Here is a 21,286-nt window from a genome sequence, read left to right as displayed (position 1 = left end):
TCTTATTTATAGACACATGCATTTGCAAGCATTTGGACTACCTATGTTGTAAATGTATTATCTTTTTAATTTACACAACATATATTGCCCGCCCGTCCGTCCTGGGAGAGGGAGCCTCCTCTGTTGCTCTCCCTGAGGTTTATTCAATTTTCCCCTTATGTTTTTCCTTGTCCGATGTGATGTTCCAAGGACAGAGGGTGTCATATTCATATTCTGTACAAACTATGAAGTCCACTGAGACAAATATAAAACAAATTAGATTGGGCTATATAAATAAACTTTGATTGATCAATTGATTGATGAAATAGATTCGGAATACTGTGTACTGCCTTGCTGAAATAATCTCATGCAACACCCTTGCTGCAAATGTTTATCTTTGTTCCACTTGACTTAAGTGTTTGTAACATAAATTAAAGATTAATACCAGCTATTATTGTGAGGTTCCTCCCAGGTGTGTTTATTTGCTCCACTTACAGTGTTGCCTGTATAAACAGTTGCATATGTGCAGAGTTAAAATAGATAACGTGGTGGCCAGTCGTTGTTTGCTCTGAATCCGTTTTAATATGAATATGAATGGCACAACATGTTGGTGTTCTAAAGAATGGACTCTATTGTTATATTTAATATGGCTACAAAAAAAAAAAATACCTTGCATTGGAAGACTAAAATAATATAATGTATGATTATTTGCATGCAGCATCTGTTTAAATGTAAAATGTGCATGAAGAGAGCAGGAGGTTTTTTCTTGCATTCCTGCGGAGGGTTTGACCTTTGACCTGGTTGTTGCATTCCAAAGAGGCTTGTCCTGCAGCAGCGCCAGCCTGCACTCACACTGCTTCTGTGCTACCGAGAGACGATGTGTGTTCAGCTAGTTTAGACAAGGCACAGTAGCGAGATATATCAGAAACTAGCAGACAGCACAGCACATCACCGTCCGGAGCTAAAAGGAGTGTCTTGTTTTGGGTCTACACAGTTCACCTAGAACGGAGTTAGCCATTTTGCTAAGCAGCTAAACCGCCATCGTATTGAGGTTGCTTTATAGAGACACAGCAGGCTAGCCGCAAACACCATCGCAGGGGAAATGAAGGACAAACAAAAGAGAAAGAAGGAGCGGACCTGGGCTGAGGCAGCCCGCATGGTAAACACTGTTTTGAGCATTTATAGAGACATGTGTACATTATTTATGGTATAATGCTGAGTGATGTTCCAGATGTGTTGTTGTGTTCATTCTACTCACGACCACTGTCTGCACTCTAATATTAGCTAGGTTAGCTTTTATCAGCACTAGACCAGTCTATAGGTTGGATATGTTTAAAATAAATGTAACTGGGTGCCACATTTGAATTGTGTTGCATTTCTTTCTGACTGCTGACATAAAGAGCTACGCAACGCTACATGCTAATGCTGGCTAACACGCTAACATCCTCTCTGCTGTTTGAGCTCTTTGTTTGCTAGGCAGCAGGCTAGCTAGCTAGCCCTACGCTAATTTCCATTTTAGCAGCCCGAGAAACTCATGATACGCGACCAGTTTGTTCATTTCATTGTTTCAACGTGACCCTGTCAAACCTCTCAAGATCACGGAAAGGCTAACTTAATATAATAGTCGTTATTAGGTCGTTATGCTTATTATAATGCAAGCTACAGTTAGCAAAGCTAGTAGCTAACGTTAACCCCTACCCAGTTGTATTGTAAAGACTCAATGGTAAAGGAAATCATACAGTCCTCATGTTGTTGGTTCAATCAATCCGGCTCAATTGGAAGTTCAACGTGTCGGAATTGGATATTTAGGAATGAGGTATAGTCGCATTGAAATACAAACGTTGAACTACCAAGCTGAGGGCATTATTTCCCCAGTAGGTACACTTCATTTGATATACATCTAATTAAAATGCATTCGGAGCAGATGGCCAAATGTCAGTTAAGTAAATATATGATTCTGTATATTAGTGCTCAGATGTCTCTCTCCAGAGTGTTGAACCTCAGTTTGAGGGCAATTGGTTCACCAGTTACTTGTGTCTGTTTGCCCAAGAAGCCTTTGCTTTCTACTCTGTAGTAAGATGTATAGAAGTACACATTCCTGATCCTTTCTTAACCCTGGACAAGTACAATTACTGCACAAGTGCTATCAAATGCGATGCATTGTGCAGACTTCCACATCAAGCACTATTGTCACATCAGAACCAAAAGAAGGATATGTTTTAAGGTAGGATAGAAGTCCAACAACTAAAAAACGACTCTATCAATGAAGTGTAATAAATTAAAGAAATTATTCACAGTTGTTCATTTAGGACAGAAGGTTCAACGTTGTTAAGAATATAAATCCAATTGACCTGCACTCTTTGTTAGCGCAGAACATTTTGATACTCCTTTGTTTTCCTTAGTCAGAATCTACAAATATATGGAGTAAGGTGAACATATCGTTAACCCAGCACACATGTAACAGGATTTCAAAACTGGGCTAGCGGTAACCCTGACAACGACTCATTGACTATGAGCCTTTGGTGGATGGCTAAACAAAGTTTGCTGGGTTTCCCGCACATAGACTTTACTTGGGCGTGTCGCCCAGGTATATTTCACGACCCATTTTTATTTTGTTTTCATCCGCGTCCACGATGCCATCTGCGATCGATTAACTTGTGGAAAATGATCCCTCGCTCTACGCCTCCTGTACCCAGTCCCGGACTGGCTATTGGGAGGAGCGGGGGGTTTCCCGGTGGCCTGCCTCACACAGGGGGACTGGCTGTCTACATGATGTGGCCTGCCTCACACAGGGGGACTGGCTGTCTACATGATGTGGTCTGCCTCACACAGGGGGACTGGCTGTCTACATGATGTGGCCTGCCTCACAGGGGGACTGGCTGTCTACATGATGTGGTCTGCCTCACAGGGTGACTGGCTGTCTACATGATGTGGTCTGCCTCACACAGGGGGACTGGCTGTCTACATGATGTGGTCTGCCTCACAGGGTGACTGGCTGTCTACATGATGTGGTCTGCCTCACAGGGTGACTGGCTGTCTACATGATGTGGTCTGCCTCACAGGGTGACTGGCTGTCTACATGATGTGGTCTGCCTCACAGGGTGACTGGCTGTCTACATGATGTGGTCTGCCTCACAGGGGGACTGGCTGTCTACATGATGTGGTCTGCCTCACAGGGGGACTGGCTGTCTACATGATGTGGTCTGCCTCACAGGGGGACTGGCTGTCTACATGATGTGGTCTGCCTCACAGGGGGACTGGCTGTCTACATGATGTGGTCTGCCTCACAGGGGGACTGGCTGTCTACATGATGTGGTCTGCCTCACACAGGGTGACTGGCTGTCTACATGATGTGGTCTGCCTCACACAGGGGGACTGGCTGTCTACATGATGTGGTCTGCCTCACACAGGGTGACTGGCTGTCTACATGATGTGGTCTGCCTCACACAGGGGGACTGGCTGTCTACATGATGTGGTCTGCCTCACACAGGGTGACTGGCTGTCTCCATGATGTGGTCTGCCTCACAGGGTGACTGGCTGTCTACATGATGTGGTCTGCCTCACACAGGGTGACTGGCTGTCTACATGATGTGGTCTGCCTCACAGGGTGACTGGCTGTCTACATGATGTGGTCTGCCTCACAGGGTGACTGGCTGTCTACATGATGTGGTCTGCCTCACACAGGGTGACTGGCTGTCTACATGATGTGGTCTGCCTCACAGGGTGACTGGCTGTCTACATGATGTGGCCTGCCTCACACAGGATGACTGGCTGTCTACATGATGTGGCCTGCCTCACAGGGTGACTGGCTGTCTACATGATGTGGTCTGCCTCACAGGGTGACTGGCTGTCTACATGATTTGGTCTGCCGACATGGCCACTGTCATACAGATCATAAATCAAAGCCCTTGATTGGTCTCTGTGTGTCATTCAAGCTCGGGACAACCTCAGCTCAGATGAGGTGAAGGACTCTTGAGTGTTTAGATAGTAGGGATGCTCCGATCGATCGGTCACCGATCGATATCGGCCGATACTCACTCTTTACCGATCGATCGGTGCTCTCTAAACATGCCGATCGCGAGAGCCGATCGCATGACGTAAAATACATGACACTTTTCTCTGTGTGCGGCAAAACAAGCTCGCCAAAATGGCTTCACCGGTCTGGCATTATTTTAAGGTGTCTGAAAAAGACAGTAAAATAGCGGAATGCAACGTGTGTGTGAAGCAGAAATCCTGCAGCTCCGCCCGCCGGACCGGTAAGCGGAGCGAAACACACAAGAGTTAGACCTAACACACTTAGCTATTTTATCTACCTCTGGAACAAGCTAAACTAGTTATACATATATTTATTCTTCACTGTCGGGTCACTCATTACTGGATCAGTGAGCTGCATGAGATACTGACAGGCTGTCAGGAGAGAGAGAGAGAGTGGGGAGAGAGGGGGGAGAGAGGAAAAGAGAGCGCTTCCGCTCATCTCTCCCGTGTTATTATCCAAAGTGAATGTTAACTTGAATAATGTACATCATTTGAATGTAATAATTAAGTTGATTGTTGTTTGTGGAAGCTCCAGTGAATGAGCCCCATTAACTGAGTTTAAACATCACTTTAAATGGAAGATTTAAAGTGATGTTTAAATCTTCCATTTAGGCCCCGCCCACTCGATCGGATCGGCGATCGGTATCGGCCGATACTGATTCCGGCGATCGGCCCCGAAATTGGCGATCGGAGCATCCCTATTAGATAGTTAACTTAGTCTAAGTTCTCAGTGGGTCTGAAACGGTTTGGTCACCATTTATGTAAACGCATATTTCCATTTGAGGGAGTCAGTGTCTTTTCATATTGGAAATGGTATGTTATTGGTTATGGACATGATTTTATGATTATTGAAATGTATACAGTTCTGTTTCATATAGGTGTTTCCATAGATCTAGTCTCTTTATTTCCCCCTCAAAGTGCACCAGATTGATGCATTTAACTCCAACATAAAAAAAAAAGCTTGCCCGGGGAGCATGCCCCTGGACCCCCCTATGCGGCTTTCACACCAGCGTTTTTCCCTTTCTAGCTCCGAGCGGGAGCTTTTCTGGTTCAGCTCCGGTTTCCCTTTTCTGCTCCCGCTCTGTTCACACCGCCCAGAGCTGCCGCTGGTGCGTAATGACGTCACCGTTTACGTGCCTGCTTCATAAAATCCAAACCGCGTGGAAATCCCTCACATCGACAACCACAACTAAATAAAACTTATTCAGTTTGAGGTTTTCCATCATTGTGTACAAACTGGATAAAACGCAGGCATTTTGTTGTTGTTCAGGAGGTTGATCCCGCCCCCGCCTCGACGTAAGAGAGACGTAAGCGACGCCGCCTCTTAGCTCCGAAGCTCTTGCCTCTAGACCGAAAGATTTTTGGAGCTGGAAGTGAACCGGATTCCGGAGCTAAGAGGCGGCGCCTCTGCGGTGCTACCACCCCCCCCCCCCCCCCAAAATAAAAACTTTAAACATGACATTTCCTGACATTCCTAACATGCCAAGTGAAACATCACGAGGGTTGATATCAGCTAATATGAACTTATTGCAGATAAATCGTTGTAGATGATATAATGCTTTACCCCTATCCGGTTTTTAGAAATGTTGGATTGGTATTCAAACGGATGGCAATGAAAGGCTTTCCTGTCACTCGCATTGAATAGACACATTTCAAATATTTTATTTAATATTCAAAATGTGGAACCTCCCTCTGCAGAGTAACTTGTGTTTGAGTGTATATATGATCTCCTACGGTGCAGATGGAATTGTTTTCTGTGTGGTAAAAATTGCGTGGATGTTTTGCAGGTTTTGGAGAACTTCTCTGATGCACCCATGACTCCCAAACAAATCCTCCACGTCATCCAGACCAAGGGGCTGAAGGAAATGCGGTCAGACAGAAACACACACACACACACACACACACACACACACACACACACACACACACACACACACACACACACACACACACACACACACACACACACACACACACACACACACTTCTGTATAGGTGTCAGCTACTACTGTTATAAAAGTAACAACTGTTTATAATAAAAGCTGTTCTATTGAACCTGAATGCAGTAACCTATGTAAGGACTCTTGTGTGGTGGAGCTATACCTTTTTCAATGGTAGTGTAAAAATGCCCAGCATTCATTCCAATGTGGATAATTCAATTGAACAACAATTAAACATGTAATTTCAATCAGTGTGGTTATAACAGATGTTTTTATTTCTTTGACATGAATCTATCAATCAATCAATCTATGGATCACTTGGCCTGCTGCTGACAGGAGGTATGTTGGAGGACCTTTATTACTTGCACTCGTTGTCTGTTTTTCATACCCTTTCATGTTCTCTGGGGTCTATGCTTGGCACAGTGCGTTTGCATCGGTCAGAAATTGGCATTGTTGGTCATTTGGATGGTTAAGAACACCGCCTGAGGGTTATTTACCGTAACTTTCCTCTTAACTAAGTAATTAACAGCGCATGTGGTCTTTGTGAGAAGAAGCTGCTGCTGCTGCTGCTGCTGCTGCAGGAGGAGTGTATGCTGCATCATTTCCTCATCGAGAAGCACGTTTTAGGAGCGGCAAATGTTATCCCATCCCATAGATGTACCAAGTGATCATTTCCCATCCTCATAAGAGTTCCTGAAGTGTCGCAGCAGAGCGCTGTAGGTTCAGCTGTCAGGGGGAAATTGAAACGGCCAGAGAAGTCGTCTGTTTAGTCACGCTAACCTCAGTCTCTGTTCATGTTTATTCTCCGTGCCCTTATATGCACAATCTATAAGTGTGCTCTGTATATTTATTCAAATTCATAAATGACGATTTAATGTTATCAAATATGTCTTACCTTTTTAAAGGAAAAAAAATAGGTAATAAATGACTATGACAAACAACAAGGAAATCCAACACGACCACTGACTGTTCCTAAAACCTTCTCACTGACTTGGTGACTGGGTAGCAGACTAAAGAGGCTTGTATCAAATGTATTTGTGTACAAAAACCTGTCTTTTGAAGGAATCTTCTGTTAAACGTAGTTTCATACATTTGTTAAATAGAAAATGTGCTTATTCAACGTTTTTTAATAATCAAAATGTATATTTCCGTGGCTCAAAAGAAGAATAAATTACAACAATATGGACAGAAAAACATCATCAATGGTGTTGGCATCGGTCAAATTGTTAATCTGAGCGTTGGTGTCGGCTGAGAAATGTGCAATGGGGGCATCCCTTATTTGTTTTGTCGTATCCGTGCATCATGTCGTCCAAACTCCGCTTTCTGTAACTTTCTTCATGAAGGACATGGCTATTATGGAAAGCTTTCTGACTTTCTGACAAGCACTTGGTAGCATTGCAGGTGTTCTTATCTGAATGTGTGTGTGTGTGTGTGTAGTGGTACAGCACCTCTGGCCTGTCTGGTCACGATGCTGCACTCCCAGGTGAGGGGAGACCGAGTGAAGAACAGCATCTTCTTCAAGCTGCCGGGGCGGATGAGCCTGTTCACCCTAAAGGTACACATACACCATCCTCTTCACGCTGAATGCTTCTCTACGGCTGCCTGCGTTTCTTCATGGAAATACACATTACTATTCATAATTGGTATCTTCAAAATGACATCTGAAAATAAATGTAATAAATAATACCGTAGGATTACAATGTATTCATAAAGATGGACATATTAAAGGTAGACGTACTGCCTGGATTTGCTTTTTATTTTCGCTCTTTCGTTCTTTATTTAAATAGATTTTTTTAAATGCAGTAGGCGGACACCTGATTCATTCAAACGAAAATACAGTTTTATTTTAATTCATATATTAAAATTGATGTTGAGGTCATCCAAAAGTAACGGAAATTAATCCGGTTACATTACATTCATATTGTGATACTCAGACTCGTTTCCTTTTTATTTACAGGTTACTAGTCATTTATACATTGTTAAAGTAACCCTCCCCACCCTGATGATACTATTAAAGACGATACAGATAAACACAGTTGGACCCGTTGGGTATCTCTTCCTGTTTTGGAGTGAGTGTCACACATGATGATGCATGACCTCACAAACGACTTGAAGGATACAGTCTTCTGAGAAAATGCAGTTGTTCTTCACACTCTGTAGAAGAACGCCCTCCAGTGGACAAAGACAACATCAGAGTCGGAGCCCACTGATCCAGCCAGCAGCACGGCCCCAGCTTCCAGCACCTCTGCAGCGGGTACAGCGGCCACCGTCGGCCCCAATGAGGCCACTGGGCAGGAGAGCTGCGACTCCACCGAGACCACCGCTGCTGCAAGTGGAGACAATGACGGTAACACTACGACAACACACCTCGCATTACAGACATCAGAGGCCTCTCCATTACTGTGGGGTCGCCAATCCATGACTTAAAACACTTATTTTATTTACATTTTTTATTTTATATACTCTTAATCGTCCCACAGAGGGGACATTTACATTATGCATTTGACCCGTCCTAGTGTTAGGAGCATTATAAATTGAAGGCGTGTTAAAAGACATAGCCTCCCATGCTCACTTTGAGCCTCATATTTTGTGGTATTCCATAATTGTCATAATCACATTTAGCTGACGCTTTCATCCAAGTGACTTACAATAAGTGCCATCAACCATGAGGAGACATGTTCAAACAAAAACAATCTTGCAAGTACATTTTTGTGTTCTTTAATAATACACTTGTATTGCATGCAGCTTTCCAGTCTGCAACAGAAGTATGTAGACTTTCTGCCCTCCTGATCATGGATGCAAACTTTTCACCTTTTGGCGAAATGTGCCATCTTGAATTCAAAATAGGTTAGTTGTGTAGATCAGCAATACAATAATAATTAATTAACGGCAAATGCTGCGGCTGCAAGGCATTGTGGGGCAGCATTTTCTCCTCTCCTTTCGTAAAAGGAGGTCCAGTGGTTCCTAAGCTAAAGGAGGTTATAAAGGAAGTTTCAAACCTCCTTTCCTTTCATCTAGAGCAGGGGTTTTCAAAGTGTGGGAAGGTGAGCCTCCCCTCAGAGAACATAAGAACAGCCGCGCCCCCTCTCCCAATTATTATTGTTGCTATAATGCAGGGGTATTCAATTGCATTTCAAAGAGGTCCAGTGAGAGAAAATGTCATTAAATGCTGTTTTCGCTGTCTAGCTTTCTCTTTTTTGAGCACGCCATTTGAAATGGCTCACTGCTGTTTCTCTCTTCTTGTCTCTGTGTGTGTGTGTTTGAATCTGTCGTGCTGACTCACTGGCTGCACCGATTTGATTGGCTGAGTAGCGTCACCTCCTTAAAACATTAAACAATAACTTTTTTTAACCTTTTTATCTTTATGCTTTACATATTTTTTAAAAACATTTTTAATATCGTGGATAAATCTTTATATGCTCCCGACAACACACTGAACGACAACTTTGCCTCCTTATTACACTCACCCCTACTTTAGTGGGAACAATGATGATGCGGGGATGCAATGTAGACAGGAATACATTTGGAAAACCCGCATTCACACAGGTAGGTGGAGGGAATGAGCACTTTTACAACCTTTTTGGCGAGGTGGGGGAACTCGGTCTCCACAGACAGCCAAAAGTATGCAAGTGACACTTTACTCGTCTTTTTCTCGTTATTTGTTTCTCACGCTGCGCCTCCCCTGAAGCTCTCTGGTGCCTCCCAGGGAGGCGCGCCTCACACTTTGAAAACCGCTGCTCGAGAGAATTGGAACGGCTCTTATCATGGCTGCCACTGAGGTACTTCCGGGTCATTTCACTCCGTTAGGAAGGTTCCTAAGCAAAACGGACTATTCGACCGCAACCTTGGATTAATGATGTGAAATATAAACAATTCTTAAATCAGACTTTAGTTGCACCTGAGTAAAATTCAGTGAAGGTGATTGTCAAGTGCCAACAATCAGGCGAGATATTTGACAGTGGGTGCTTGAAAAGACAAAAAATGTATCTGCAGATCCCTATAAAGCATATTCATTACTCGTTATTCTCTAATCGTTCATTAAAAACTGTATATAATATGTCACAACTGCACGCCAAAGGACCCTGACCAAGCGTTGCTATTGGACTATCAGGGTGTGAGACTGTTGATTTTTCTGCTGCTTCGTTTCACTTCAAAAACATACACTCGCTCACTCGACCATGCACACACACACATGCACGCGCCACACCCCTCTCTCCAGTGGCGGCCGGCCCCCCCTCTTCCCTCATTTAAGATTGTCATTAAAAATAAAATAAATAAAAATATTTTTTATTTTTAATAAACAAGGTACATATTATATAGTTGGTATCAGAAACATTTATAAGTTACAATAAAATCTCGTTTAAAATTGTGTTAGGATGTCTAAAGTTACTGATAAGTCATGTGTTTCCTGCCTGGCCGCAGAAATCTTTGCCCTCTCTCGCCTGGGCTCTGAGAAAAGAGCCCTAAGTTCAGCAGCAGCCAACCAAGTGCTGACTGTTGCTACCTGAAAAGTACTATGCCGCCGAAACATAATTTCAGCCAATCAGCGTCGTCAATTTCAGCGCCCGGCCCAAGGCAGTCTGTGAGTTGTTTTGACTCGTATCCAAGGAGACAAAACAGGGAGCTGTCATACACTCTGGAAGCTATCATTAGCAGCTAATATGAAAACTCAGTTTTTGACATAAAAATTGAATTATGGATCTTCAATAATTTTTTCAAAGTGACACACACATTGGATTAACCTTCAGCCACGTTGTTCTCGTTTTAATGCCATTTAACACAACTTTTGGTCAGATAACGGCAAAAGGTGAGCATATCTCCGTGTTTTGCTACCTAAAGCTACATAGTGTGATGTCTGTATTTGCTTCTCCTGTCGCGAGTTCTGATCGCTCAGTGATGATACTTATATTTCTAGAATCTGTGGAATCTCAGCTTGTTAGCATAAGCTTGTTTGTGCATATCCGATAAGTATATCGATCGAACATCACCAGAAGTCATAATTTAAGGGGTAATTTCTCAATTTTTTTGAGCAACCCCCCGGACCCCCCTAGTATTGTTTGGTGACCATTTCCACAGCCCCACCTAAAATATTTTCCACCAGCCGCCACTGCCTCTCTCTCTCTTAAACGGATAGCGATCTCACTCGGCATGACCCTCCGACTCACGGACTGACGGACGATTTTCTTTTTGATATTCTGTATCTCATTAGTCAAATAAACCTACCATTACAATTAGGGATGCCCCGATCGATGGCCGATATTCACTCTCTGCCGATCGATCGGTGCTCTCTATAAAGGCCGATCGGGAGAGCCGATCACATGACGTAAAATACATGACACTTTTCTCTGTGCGCGGCAAAACAAGCTCGCCAAAACCGGTGAGCAGAGCAACTCACACAAGAGTTAGACCTAACACACTTAGCTATTTCATCTACCTCTGGAACAAGCTAAACTTGTTATAAATATATTTATTGTTCACTGTCGGGTCACTCGTTACTGGATCAGTGAGCTGCATGAGATGCTGACCGGCAGTCAGAAGAGAGAGAGAGAGAGGAAAAGAGAGCGCTTCCGCTCATCTCTCCCGTGTTATTCTCCAAAGTGAATGTAAACTTGAATAATGAACATCATTTGAATGTAATAATTATGTTGGTTGTTGTTTGTGGAAGCTCCAGTGAATGAACCCCATTCACTGAGTTTTAAACATCACTTTAAATGGAAGATCCCCATAGGCCCCGCCTATTTCCTCCACTGCATCTTCTTGGTAGAAGCCAAAATATGGCCTGTGATTTCTAACACCTTCGTGTTGGTTACATTTTTTTGTTTGCCACTTAGCAACAACACCAGAAAAGCAGCTTTAGCTCAGATGGAAGCTCCTTTTCTATGAACTCTCTTGCTTAAAATAACACAACATATTTATTATAACTGCAGTATATGTTGAATTGAAATGTGTTTGTTTTCTTCTGCCTGCAGCCTCTGTGGATGAGAGCTCGTCCAGCGCCTCCTGCTCCACAGAAGTGCCGGCTGTCAGCTCCCAACCCCAGACTCGCCTCAGCAGGGCGGCAGGACAGCAAGCACGCATCGACACACAGCAGGCCCAGCATGCTCCACACACCCAGACCAGGCTCAGCCGCTCAAGACAGGTCAGCACCACGCGCGTACACACTGGCTGCTCTGTTTTACTAAAGTGGCAACAGTCAACGGATAAAGAGCAGTTCTGCTGTGATTTAGTGTACTGTTTCTTCATTCATGAACACGTGTGCCATGTGACTTTGAGTGGTCTGTAGAGTATGCTTCACATACTGACTTCATAACCGTCTACTGTTACAACCTTTCCATACCACTGTTTATGTTGCTACAGTCAGGGAGGCAGAGGAAGAAAGCAGTCATGATGCCCCGCGTTGTCCTCACTCCTCTTAAGGTGAATGGAGAGCATGTTCCCTCAGGTAAGAAGAACAAAGTGATCTGCAACACATCTACAATGAAAGCAAACGTTCAAAATGCTGATGGGTTAGACCTCTACTGAAATATACGGAGTTGTCCGGTTTCTGGACAACTGTTTATCCACTTGACTGTTGGGTGCTTTGCTCAGGCCCCAACTTAGTGCAGTGTCTGTCTCTGTGAAGATGTTTGAATAAGCATCTCTAGAGAAAGCAGCAATAGTTACCATAGTTAATAAACACAAAAGGCAGAAAGAATACCGAGTAGATGAGAAGCGATGAAAGGGGTGTTATTGAGTGTTCTCACCTACTATATAAACGTAATTGATAAGCAAGGAACATGTGTGAGTGTCTGTGGTGCTCAGCTGTAGCTACCTGCAGATGGCTTTAGCTGCAAGTAAATGTATGGTTTTGTTCCCGCTGTGGCAGGTCCCATGAAGAGGAGTCGGGGAGGGGTGGACGTAGATTTTGAAACACCAGGCTCAATCCTGGTCAACACCAACATCAGAGCCCTTATCAATGTGCGTACCTTCGCAGCCTTCCCAGTACACTCGCAGCAGCAGCTGCTGCAGCTACTGCCTGAGGTGGAAAGACAGGTATGCTTTTCTTTAAATCTTATTTAATATAGTGAGGCTGACCTCATGCGTACACTGTTTTGTCATTTTGATGCATGTTAAGACAAATTGATACTTTGATCACCTTTGCTCCTTTGATGCAAATGCTCCCGCTCCATTCTGTCCAGTCCAGTTGCTATGGTATGGACCTGTAGCTGCTATGGTATGGACCTGTAGCTGCTATGGTATGGACCTGTAGCTGCTATGGTATGGACCTGTAGTTGCTATGGTATGGACCTGTAGCTGCTATGGTATGGACCTGTAGCTGCTATGGTATGGACCTGTAGCTGCTATGGTATGGACCTGTAGCTGCTATGGTATGGACCTGTAGTTGCTATGGTATGGACCTGTAGTTGCTATGGTATGGACCTGTAGTTGCTATGGTATGGACCTGTAGTTGCTATGGTATGGACCTGTAGTTGCTATGGTATGGACCTGTAGCTGCTATGGTATGGACCTGTAGTTGCTATGGTATGGACCTGTAGTTGCTATGGTATGGACCTGTAGTTGCTATGGTATGGACCTGTAGTTGCTATGGAACACACTCAATGGTTGTTTGATGGTTGAACGATTGTTTCAGCCGGATGCAGACTGTCAGCTGTAGTATAAATGCAACCGTTCAAATAGTGGTGACCACAGCGGTAGGCCTGTCGCGACAAGCAATTAATTGACTTATCGTACGATAAATAAAAATGGACTCGATAACTTTTCTGACGTCGATAAATTGCCGTTTACATGCGTGTTTACATAAGAATGTGAGCAGCATTTTAGCCCGTCACGCTGCGGCTGCCGGCCAGGCACGCTGTGAGGGGCGGGGCTCACACACAGCCGGGGCAGGACACTCCGTGTGCAACAGTGCAGCAGCCAAATGAATAATATAGAGACAACGTGTGACTTACTCGAGGGGAATTTGAAGTTAAATGGAATTGGTTGCAAAAAGTCCATCTCCGGTGTGGCAGTATTTTGGACTCACGCCAAATCAACAAGGAGAACCTACGGACTTGAATGAGCCGGGCGGTGCGTCACATTTGTTTTAAAGAGGTAGCGATAAGACCAACCTTAAACCGCACCTGAAACACAACCCCCCCGCTCTGTGTTCCCAGCTGGGAGCACACACGGCAGCTGGAGACGGAGAGCTCCCACCTTCCCCACAGTTTACAACCAAAGACGCATTTGCCCGACATGTTGGTGTTCCTTGCTCGAAATCTTTGAAATACAGAATTGGATATATGATATTCATTTATTAATATATGTATTGATTTATTGATGGATAGTCTATTTAATTTATTGTTTTTGGTTGTGTGTGATTTTAATTAATTTTTTATAATTGAATGTATTTGTTTTATTTATTATATATCATTTATATATTTGAATATTATTTCACATTTCATTTGCAATGTTGAATGTTCTGTTTGAAAGGATGTACTTTAATTATTATTATTATATATTATCATTATGTCAGTGGTCTACACTGGTCTCACAACGGTGCCGACAATATTATCGTTTATCGCAATAAGTTCCGGGAAAATGTATCGTCCAACTAAATGAATGACCGTGACAGGCCTACGCAGCGGTATGCACTAGCCTTTAAGCCCCTCTACTTCTCAGGTGCATTACTCCTTTACTGATATGTCTACATTGTGTTCTCTCCTGAAGATTGGACCAGATGGTATGGCCCGACTGAGTAGCTCAGCTCTCAACAATGAGTTCTTCACCCACGCCTCCCAGAGCTGGAAAGAAAGGCTGGCGGAGGGTAAGTGTATTAGTCAATATGCCACATTGTACTCGTACCACATAACCAAAAGGTTGTTCTAAAGAAAGGGTAAAGTCAAACATGCCAGCAGAACAATTCCCACCAAAAGGCAACACTGTGCCGAAGCATTCTTGTGTGTGAATGAGAAGGAGGCCATGGGTGCAGAAGGACACACATAACAACCACTTCTGCATGTTGGTGAGTCAGTCTGTCAGGGACCTGGTGGTGACACTGCCCTGACACATTGCTAACACCAGCTGCTGATGTACAAGTGATGGGCCGCTTATTAGACTTAGAACTAAACTATCCTTCAAAAGGGTCAGTTGTGAAGCTACTTTTTAAACCTTTATATGTGTTTGACACATTTAGGTGAGTTCACCCACGAGATGCAAGTGCGTTTCCGACAGGAAATGGAGAAAGAGAAGAAAGTAGAGGCTTGGAAGGAAAAGTTTTTTGAAGAGTACCACGGGCAAAAGTAAGAACCATCCCATTTCATTTGAGTCTAAAATCAATGTTCACACAGCAGCCATATTCTTTCTTATGTCATATTTACAGTGGTTCCTTTAAGGTTCATATATTGGTATTGTAAGTATTATTTAAGCGTGACTAGAAGCCTGTATAGCCTTTTATATTTGACATTTATTTGCATGTATTATATTTATTTCCATCTCCTTGCCATCCTCCATATAGTTTAGACGACGTTGTTTACCACAATGCGCTCAAACATCGTTTGTGTTCCCGTAGGTCTGGCCTGACACAAGAGGAGTCCCTGAAGCTCACCATGAGTGAAGCCAGTGAAGCTGCAGCCGGCGTGCTGGACGCTGACGTGGCCGTGGTGGCAGCTGGGGCCCCCAAGAGACGCAGCGTGGGTCGGCGAAGGAGAGATGGCAGGATGAGGAGACGCACACGAGCTGACATGCGTCGGAGGGCCCGTCGGACCCTCTGCAAGGCCCCTCCCCCAGCCCTGCAGTCTGCAGAAGCCGCTGAGCCCAGCCCTGAACTGGACCTCCCAGCAGATTCTATTGGCTCTCCCATGTCCGACAACACGGTCATTCAAGGAGAGGTGGTGCTGCAGGCTGAGTGCGGTGTGGAGCTCTCTGCTGAGAGTCCCCCCATAGAGACAAAGACCCCCCCCACTCCAGAGCCAGTCATATTGTCAGCCTCCACTCCCACCCCTACCCCCACCCCCACCCCTACCCCCACTCCCAGCCCAGCCTCCACCAGTGCAAACGAGGAGCCTGAGGCTGCGTCCCGCCTGCTCCCAGAGGAGAATGCGCCTATACTGGCTTCTACCTCCTCACCTTCCTCCTCCTCGTCCTCCTCTTCTTCGTCTTCAGCCTCTTCGCCTGTCTCCTCTCCCTCTTCACCTTCTGAAACACAGGGAGCCTTCGCCACAGGCCTGGACTCTTCCTCCTCCTCTTCCTCCTCCTCCTCCTCCTCCTCCTCAGCATCCTCCAGTGCTGCAGTCGCCGCCGATCCTCTGGATGACACTGCCTCCGTTGTCACCTCCGTCACTGGGGGGACGGCCACCAGCAGCCGTGAGAGCAGCCCATCAGCCAGCCCAGCCCCCACCCCTGCACCCAGCGCTCAGCTCAAGGAACAGAAGAGAAGGCCCGATGAGGCTCAGGCCTTCTCCAGCTTCCCCGAAAAAAGGCCGCGGATTGAGGACCGTCAGTCCTTTCGTACCACAATTGACAGTGTCCGTACGGAGAAGCCGCAGCAGACAACCGAAGAGCCCAAGGTGCCGCCGATCCGGGTAAGACTGTGTGCCCCAAAGTAAACTGCCTGTTCATCAATAAGCATGTACCTGCCAACGTTTGACTAACTGTCCTTGTGTTTCTGTCCCAGATTCAACTCTCCAGAATCAAACCCCCCTGGGTCAAAGGTCACCCAACCTACCAGATCTGCCCCCGCATCGTGCCCCCCGGCGAGGGCTCGCGGCGGTCGGGGACGGGCGGTGCGCGGACCCTTGCGGACATCAAAGCCCGCGCCCAGCAAGCCCGGGCCCAGCGGGAGGCCGCTGCTGCTGTTGCAGCCTCTAGCGACGGGGCAGGGCCGGGGGTCCGGCTGCGGCCTGCTGCTGGGCTACCGGATTGCAGCAATGGACGACGAGCGAGAGAGCATCCAGGACCTATCGAGCCCGGAGGAGGAGGAGGAGGAGGGGGAGGGGGGGGAGGAGGAGGAGGAGGAGGAGGTAGTGGAAGAAGGGGAGGTGGTGGGGTGGAGGAGCAGGGATCGTCTTCAGGCTCTAATACGTCAGGAACACAACTACAGCTTCACAATGTAGAGCCCCAGCCCTCCCCTTCCCTGTCCACTACCTCAGCCTCTTTGTGTTCGGAGGCCCCACAGACCCCAAGCTCTCCTCCAGAGGATGCAGCTGGAGGGCCAGAAACTGGAGAGGAAGTAGAAGCAACATCAACTAATGTCCAGAATTCCTCCAAAAGTTCTGAAGACAAGGCACCTGACTCCGCCTCTCCAAAGCCTAAGGCGATGGAGTCTCCTGCAGCCATCGCAGAGATGGCTGAACATGGTTCCATAAAACCTCCACTGACCCCAACCTCCATCCCGGATTCCTTTCCTAGGTTTGGAGCGCAGGGTGTGGATGTTATACAGACGCTGGCCAGCTCTTCTCGGGCCAAAGATCTGGTACAGGTGAAGGAGTCTGGACTGGGCGGTGTAATCCAGCATGGTTCCCATCATGTGGAGCACCAGGATGTGTTCTCTCCCTCCGCAGGGAGGAGGCAAACAGAAGCTCATTCCTCTGGTGGAGAGAAAGAGTACGAGGCTGGGACGCATAGTGACTCCACGGAAACGGCCTCAGACTGTGAGAATGACCTTCAGGAGGATGAGCAGCAGCCTGACGGGGACTGGGGCCCCCCACTGAGCATCCAGAGAAACAGCCAGCTGGTCATCTACAGCCCTCCCCCAAAGAACCATCAGCCGGTCATCCAGGCCCACGTGTCCAACCGCCACGGTCAGACTGTCATCCAGCCGTGCTTCCCCAACGGCCTGCCTCACCCTCAGCACAGCAGCCCCCGCTCCCAGGACTACCAGTCTCTCCCCACAGCCCATCAGCAGGGGTTAGAAGATGGCGTTGTGATCAAACTTGAGTCTGGAGAGGAGTGTCGGGAAGTCGTGAAGCCCTCAGCTGCAGCTGCCTCCAGGAGGATGGCCAGCTCAGCTAGAGCAGTTTCCAGTGTGGAGGCCAACAATCCTCTTGTTACCCAGCTCCTGCAGGGCAGTCTGCCCCTGGAGAAGGTTTTACCCTCACACTCTACCAACAGGCTGGAGATCAGCCGACTGCCAGGACCCCAACCCCCACCACCAGGGTCACGGACCCCAGGGCTTAGCCACAGGCCTGAGGGCTCAGTCCAGTCTTCTAGCCCTGAACTGAACGCAGCCTCTCAGATCCACAACAAGTCTCCGACAGATCGTCCAGTCTCCTGTCTGATGGAGACACCAGCAGGGCAGTACCAGGCTCCGCAAGCCTCCGGGGCTGTCGCGGTCATCACCTCTCTGCCCCCCTCCTCATCCTCCAGGAGTAAGTCAGACCCTGAGACTGCTGGGGAGTCTGTGGTTATAAAAGACTCTCATGGCCGTCAGCCTTCACAGGGGGTCACTCCAGACAGGCCCCAGCAAGCCCACAGAACCACGCCCAATGGCCCCTCTCCTCCCCATGCAGACCCATGTCCCACAGAGGTGTTGCCTACCATTAAGATTAACTGGCGGCCCCCGCAGTCTCAGTCTCCTGCTTCCACCATAAAGAATGAAGTGGGTGCACGGCCTGCTTGTCAGGCTCTCTCCAAATCCTCCCCCATCAAACCCATGAGTGTTACCAAAAAAGAGCCCGGGAGCTCTATGGACGGCTACCTGAGCGGGGGGGGCGATGGAGGGACTCCTCAACATGGAGATGACTTTAGCAAGGATGGCAAAGAAAGAGCACAGCAAGGCTAGCTACTCCTCTGGCTCTCCCTCTTCCTCTTCCTCCTCCTCCTCCCCCTCCTCTACTGCCTCCACCCTTCCCTTTCAGCTCTATGGGAAGCTCCCCAAACACGGTGGAGGAGTCAGCTACACAGCCAATGTTTCAGTGATGGACAGCGGATTCTCGCGCAGCATGGCGGACGGAGTTCTGCAGCTGCGCCCCCGTCAGACCACCCTCAGCATCCAGGCCTACACTGACAGTACTGCGGAGGAGGTGGCGCTCAAGTGCTCGTGCCGCCTCAAAGCCATGATCATGTGCCAGGGCTGCGGTGCCTTCTGCCATGACGACTGCATCGGGCCCTCCAAACTGTGCGTGTCGTGCCTGGTGGTCAGATAGGGTGCTGCAGCTTCAGCAGGTCAGGCTCAGTGTACAGGACCGGGGAGCCTGACGGCAGGACATGCCTTGTATTATAGAATTGGTCTGTATTTTTTGTTGTTTAAGATTTTCAGATTTTTTTTTAGCTGTACTTATATATTATTATTGTTGTTGTTATTATTATTATTAATATTATTATTGTGAATCTGAGGCATGGTTGATTGGAAATTGTGCCTTTTTTGTTTTCTTTCCTCAAAACATTTACCTCATCTTATCTTGCTACACCTTTCATCAATTGGTGGTCATCATTGTTTTGGTCCCTTGTTTCCTCAGCGGACGGGGACCTGTTGTTGTCTTTGCGCAAAGAAATATTTTTTTAAACCATTAAAATGAGTAAATAAAATTGTTTTGCTGGTTGGGTTTTGACTCCTTTCGTGGTTCCCTTTAAACTCCTGACTCTTCAGTTGGATGAACACATGAAACGATCATTGAACTGTGATAGCTACACTTTGTGTTGTACAAGAAATTCGGAATCAGAATTCCTTCATCCATCCCACATAGGGAACATTTATATTATAATTTATAACACCAAAAGTGAAGATAGACAAAAAAGAAAGCCCTATTAGATAAAGGGCATACACAAAATATTTAAAATGAAAAATGTATTCCAATTTACGAGTAAAGGCCCTGACACACCAACCCGATTTTGGGAGTCAGAGGCAGTCGGGCATTCGCGGCGCTCTACTCAGGTTGGTGTGTCCCGCACCATCGTTGCTTTCCAGCACATTTTCACACCTCCTGCGGCCGATTCAACATGTTGGCCCAATCCCTCGACCCTACCCATGTTGAGTCGGCCAAAGAAATCACTCTGATTGGCTGTTGCCTCTTTTGAATGACGAATACACACTACCGCTGCCTGCTGGAAAGGCGACGAGTTACCACTCGTCGACTGAAGTCTTTGCGGTGTGTTCGTAGGCGGGCGATGTGTTCGTAGGCGGGCGATGTGTTCGTAGGCGGGCGGCGTAGCCGAAGCAGGCCATGTTGCGGACCTAAAAGTCGGGACGCCTTCGGTACGCGTTCTTTGGTCTCAGGTTGGTGTGTAGCGGCCTTAACATTCGTGATACAATTTTCCAATGAACATACAACAGTGGTGTCGTCGTCTTTGTTTTTTACATTATGTATATTTACTTAAAGGTAGGGTAGGTACGAATGGAGAAACCAGCTCAAGTGCGCTAGTATTGGAAAGTACGCAGCCGAAACAAATCTGCCCCTTCCTTACAGAGCCCCTCCTCCCTAGCCTTTTGGGGGCCCGTCGACACAGCGGCGTGCGTTGAAGCTTCCAATGCTTCTGCCCATTCACTTTGAATCGGGTGACGTCACTTTTAGCCGAACTGCATTTTGGGATGCGTTGCTCGCTTCAAAAGTTGAGCAATGTTCAGCTTTTGACGCCTCGATGGAGGCGTCAGCCAATCGAATCATATGCCAGTACAAGCTCTAGCCAATCAAACCGCGTGCTTGTGTGTCTGGGGCAGGAGATTCATGTGATTGGTTGTTGGTCGAGTGTCGGACACGCTCGCCGGCAAGCGTCAACCACGCCGCTGTGTGGACGGGCCGTAAGCGAGCTTTGGCTTGGGGGGCCCTCCTCACTCTAGCGCGTTCTCCCTATACACAACACGGAACCAACTTTTGTCTTATGATGTTAGCATAAGCACACATATTGTATAAATAAGCGTGTAAACACTGAAGTGGGACCTTAGAACAGCAACACAGTCTTTAAATTGACTACAAATAACTACCTATAACTAATGACTATATCAACTCAGTGACCAGAAATAGAGAAACTCCTGTGACATTTTTTTGTTTTTTGCAGTGTATATATTTAGCACATTTTAACATTATATGCTTACCTTTAACCCTTGTGTGCTGTTTGGGTCTGTGGGACCCGTTTTCAGTATTTACTAAAAGAAAATGTATGTATTTAACTATTTGAACCTGCTTTATTTGGGGGTGGACCTCACCTCTTCCGGGGGCATACAACCCCGGGAAGATTTTTTTTTTTTTTTAAATGTAGAAGTTAAATGCGTCAATCTGGTGCACTTTGAGCAGAAAAGGAATTTATGGATACAGCTCTCAACACTCAGATGAAAGGGAGATTTATACTTTTCAATAATCCAAAAATCTTTAGAATATGATCACAACCAATAACAAATCATTTCAACTTGTTTATTCTTA

At 46.4% G+C, this 21,286-nt stretch overlaps 1 protein-coding gene across 1 annotated transcript; it reads left to right on the top strand.

Moving 5' to 3' along the window:
• Nucleotides 1-775: 775 nt before the first annotated feature.
• On the top strand, nt 776-19,461 carry asxl1 (ASXL transcriptional regulator 1). The gene is given in 12 exon segments (XM_034087165.1): nt 776-1,138; nt 5,802-5,885; nt 7,390-7,509; nt 8,115-8,301; nt 11,924-12,093; nt 12,312-12,396; nt 12,820-12,986; nt 14,661-14,757; nt 15,127-15,232; nt 15,502-16,513; nt 16,606-18,633; nt 18,635-19,461. Coding segments are annotated over 12 exon segments (4,554 nt in total). The 5' UTR covers nt 776-1,081; the 3' UTR covers nt 19,076-19,461.
• The last annotated feature ends 1,825 nt before the right edge of the window (nt 19,462-21,286 follow it).

This window comes from Pseudochaenichthys georgianus, chromosome 7 (genome assembly GCF_902827115.2).
Source record: "Pseudochaenichthys georgianus chromosome 7, fPseGeo1.2, whole genome shotgun sequence".
Lineage (NCBI taxonomy): Eukaryota > Metazoa > Chordata > Actinopteri > Perciformes > Channichthyidae > Pseudochaenichthys > Pseudochaenichthys georgianus.
This window is presented reverse-complemented; position numbering and strand designations above follow the sequence as displayed.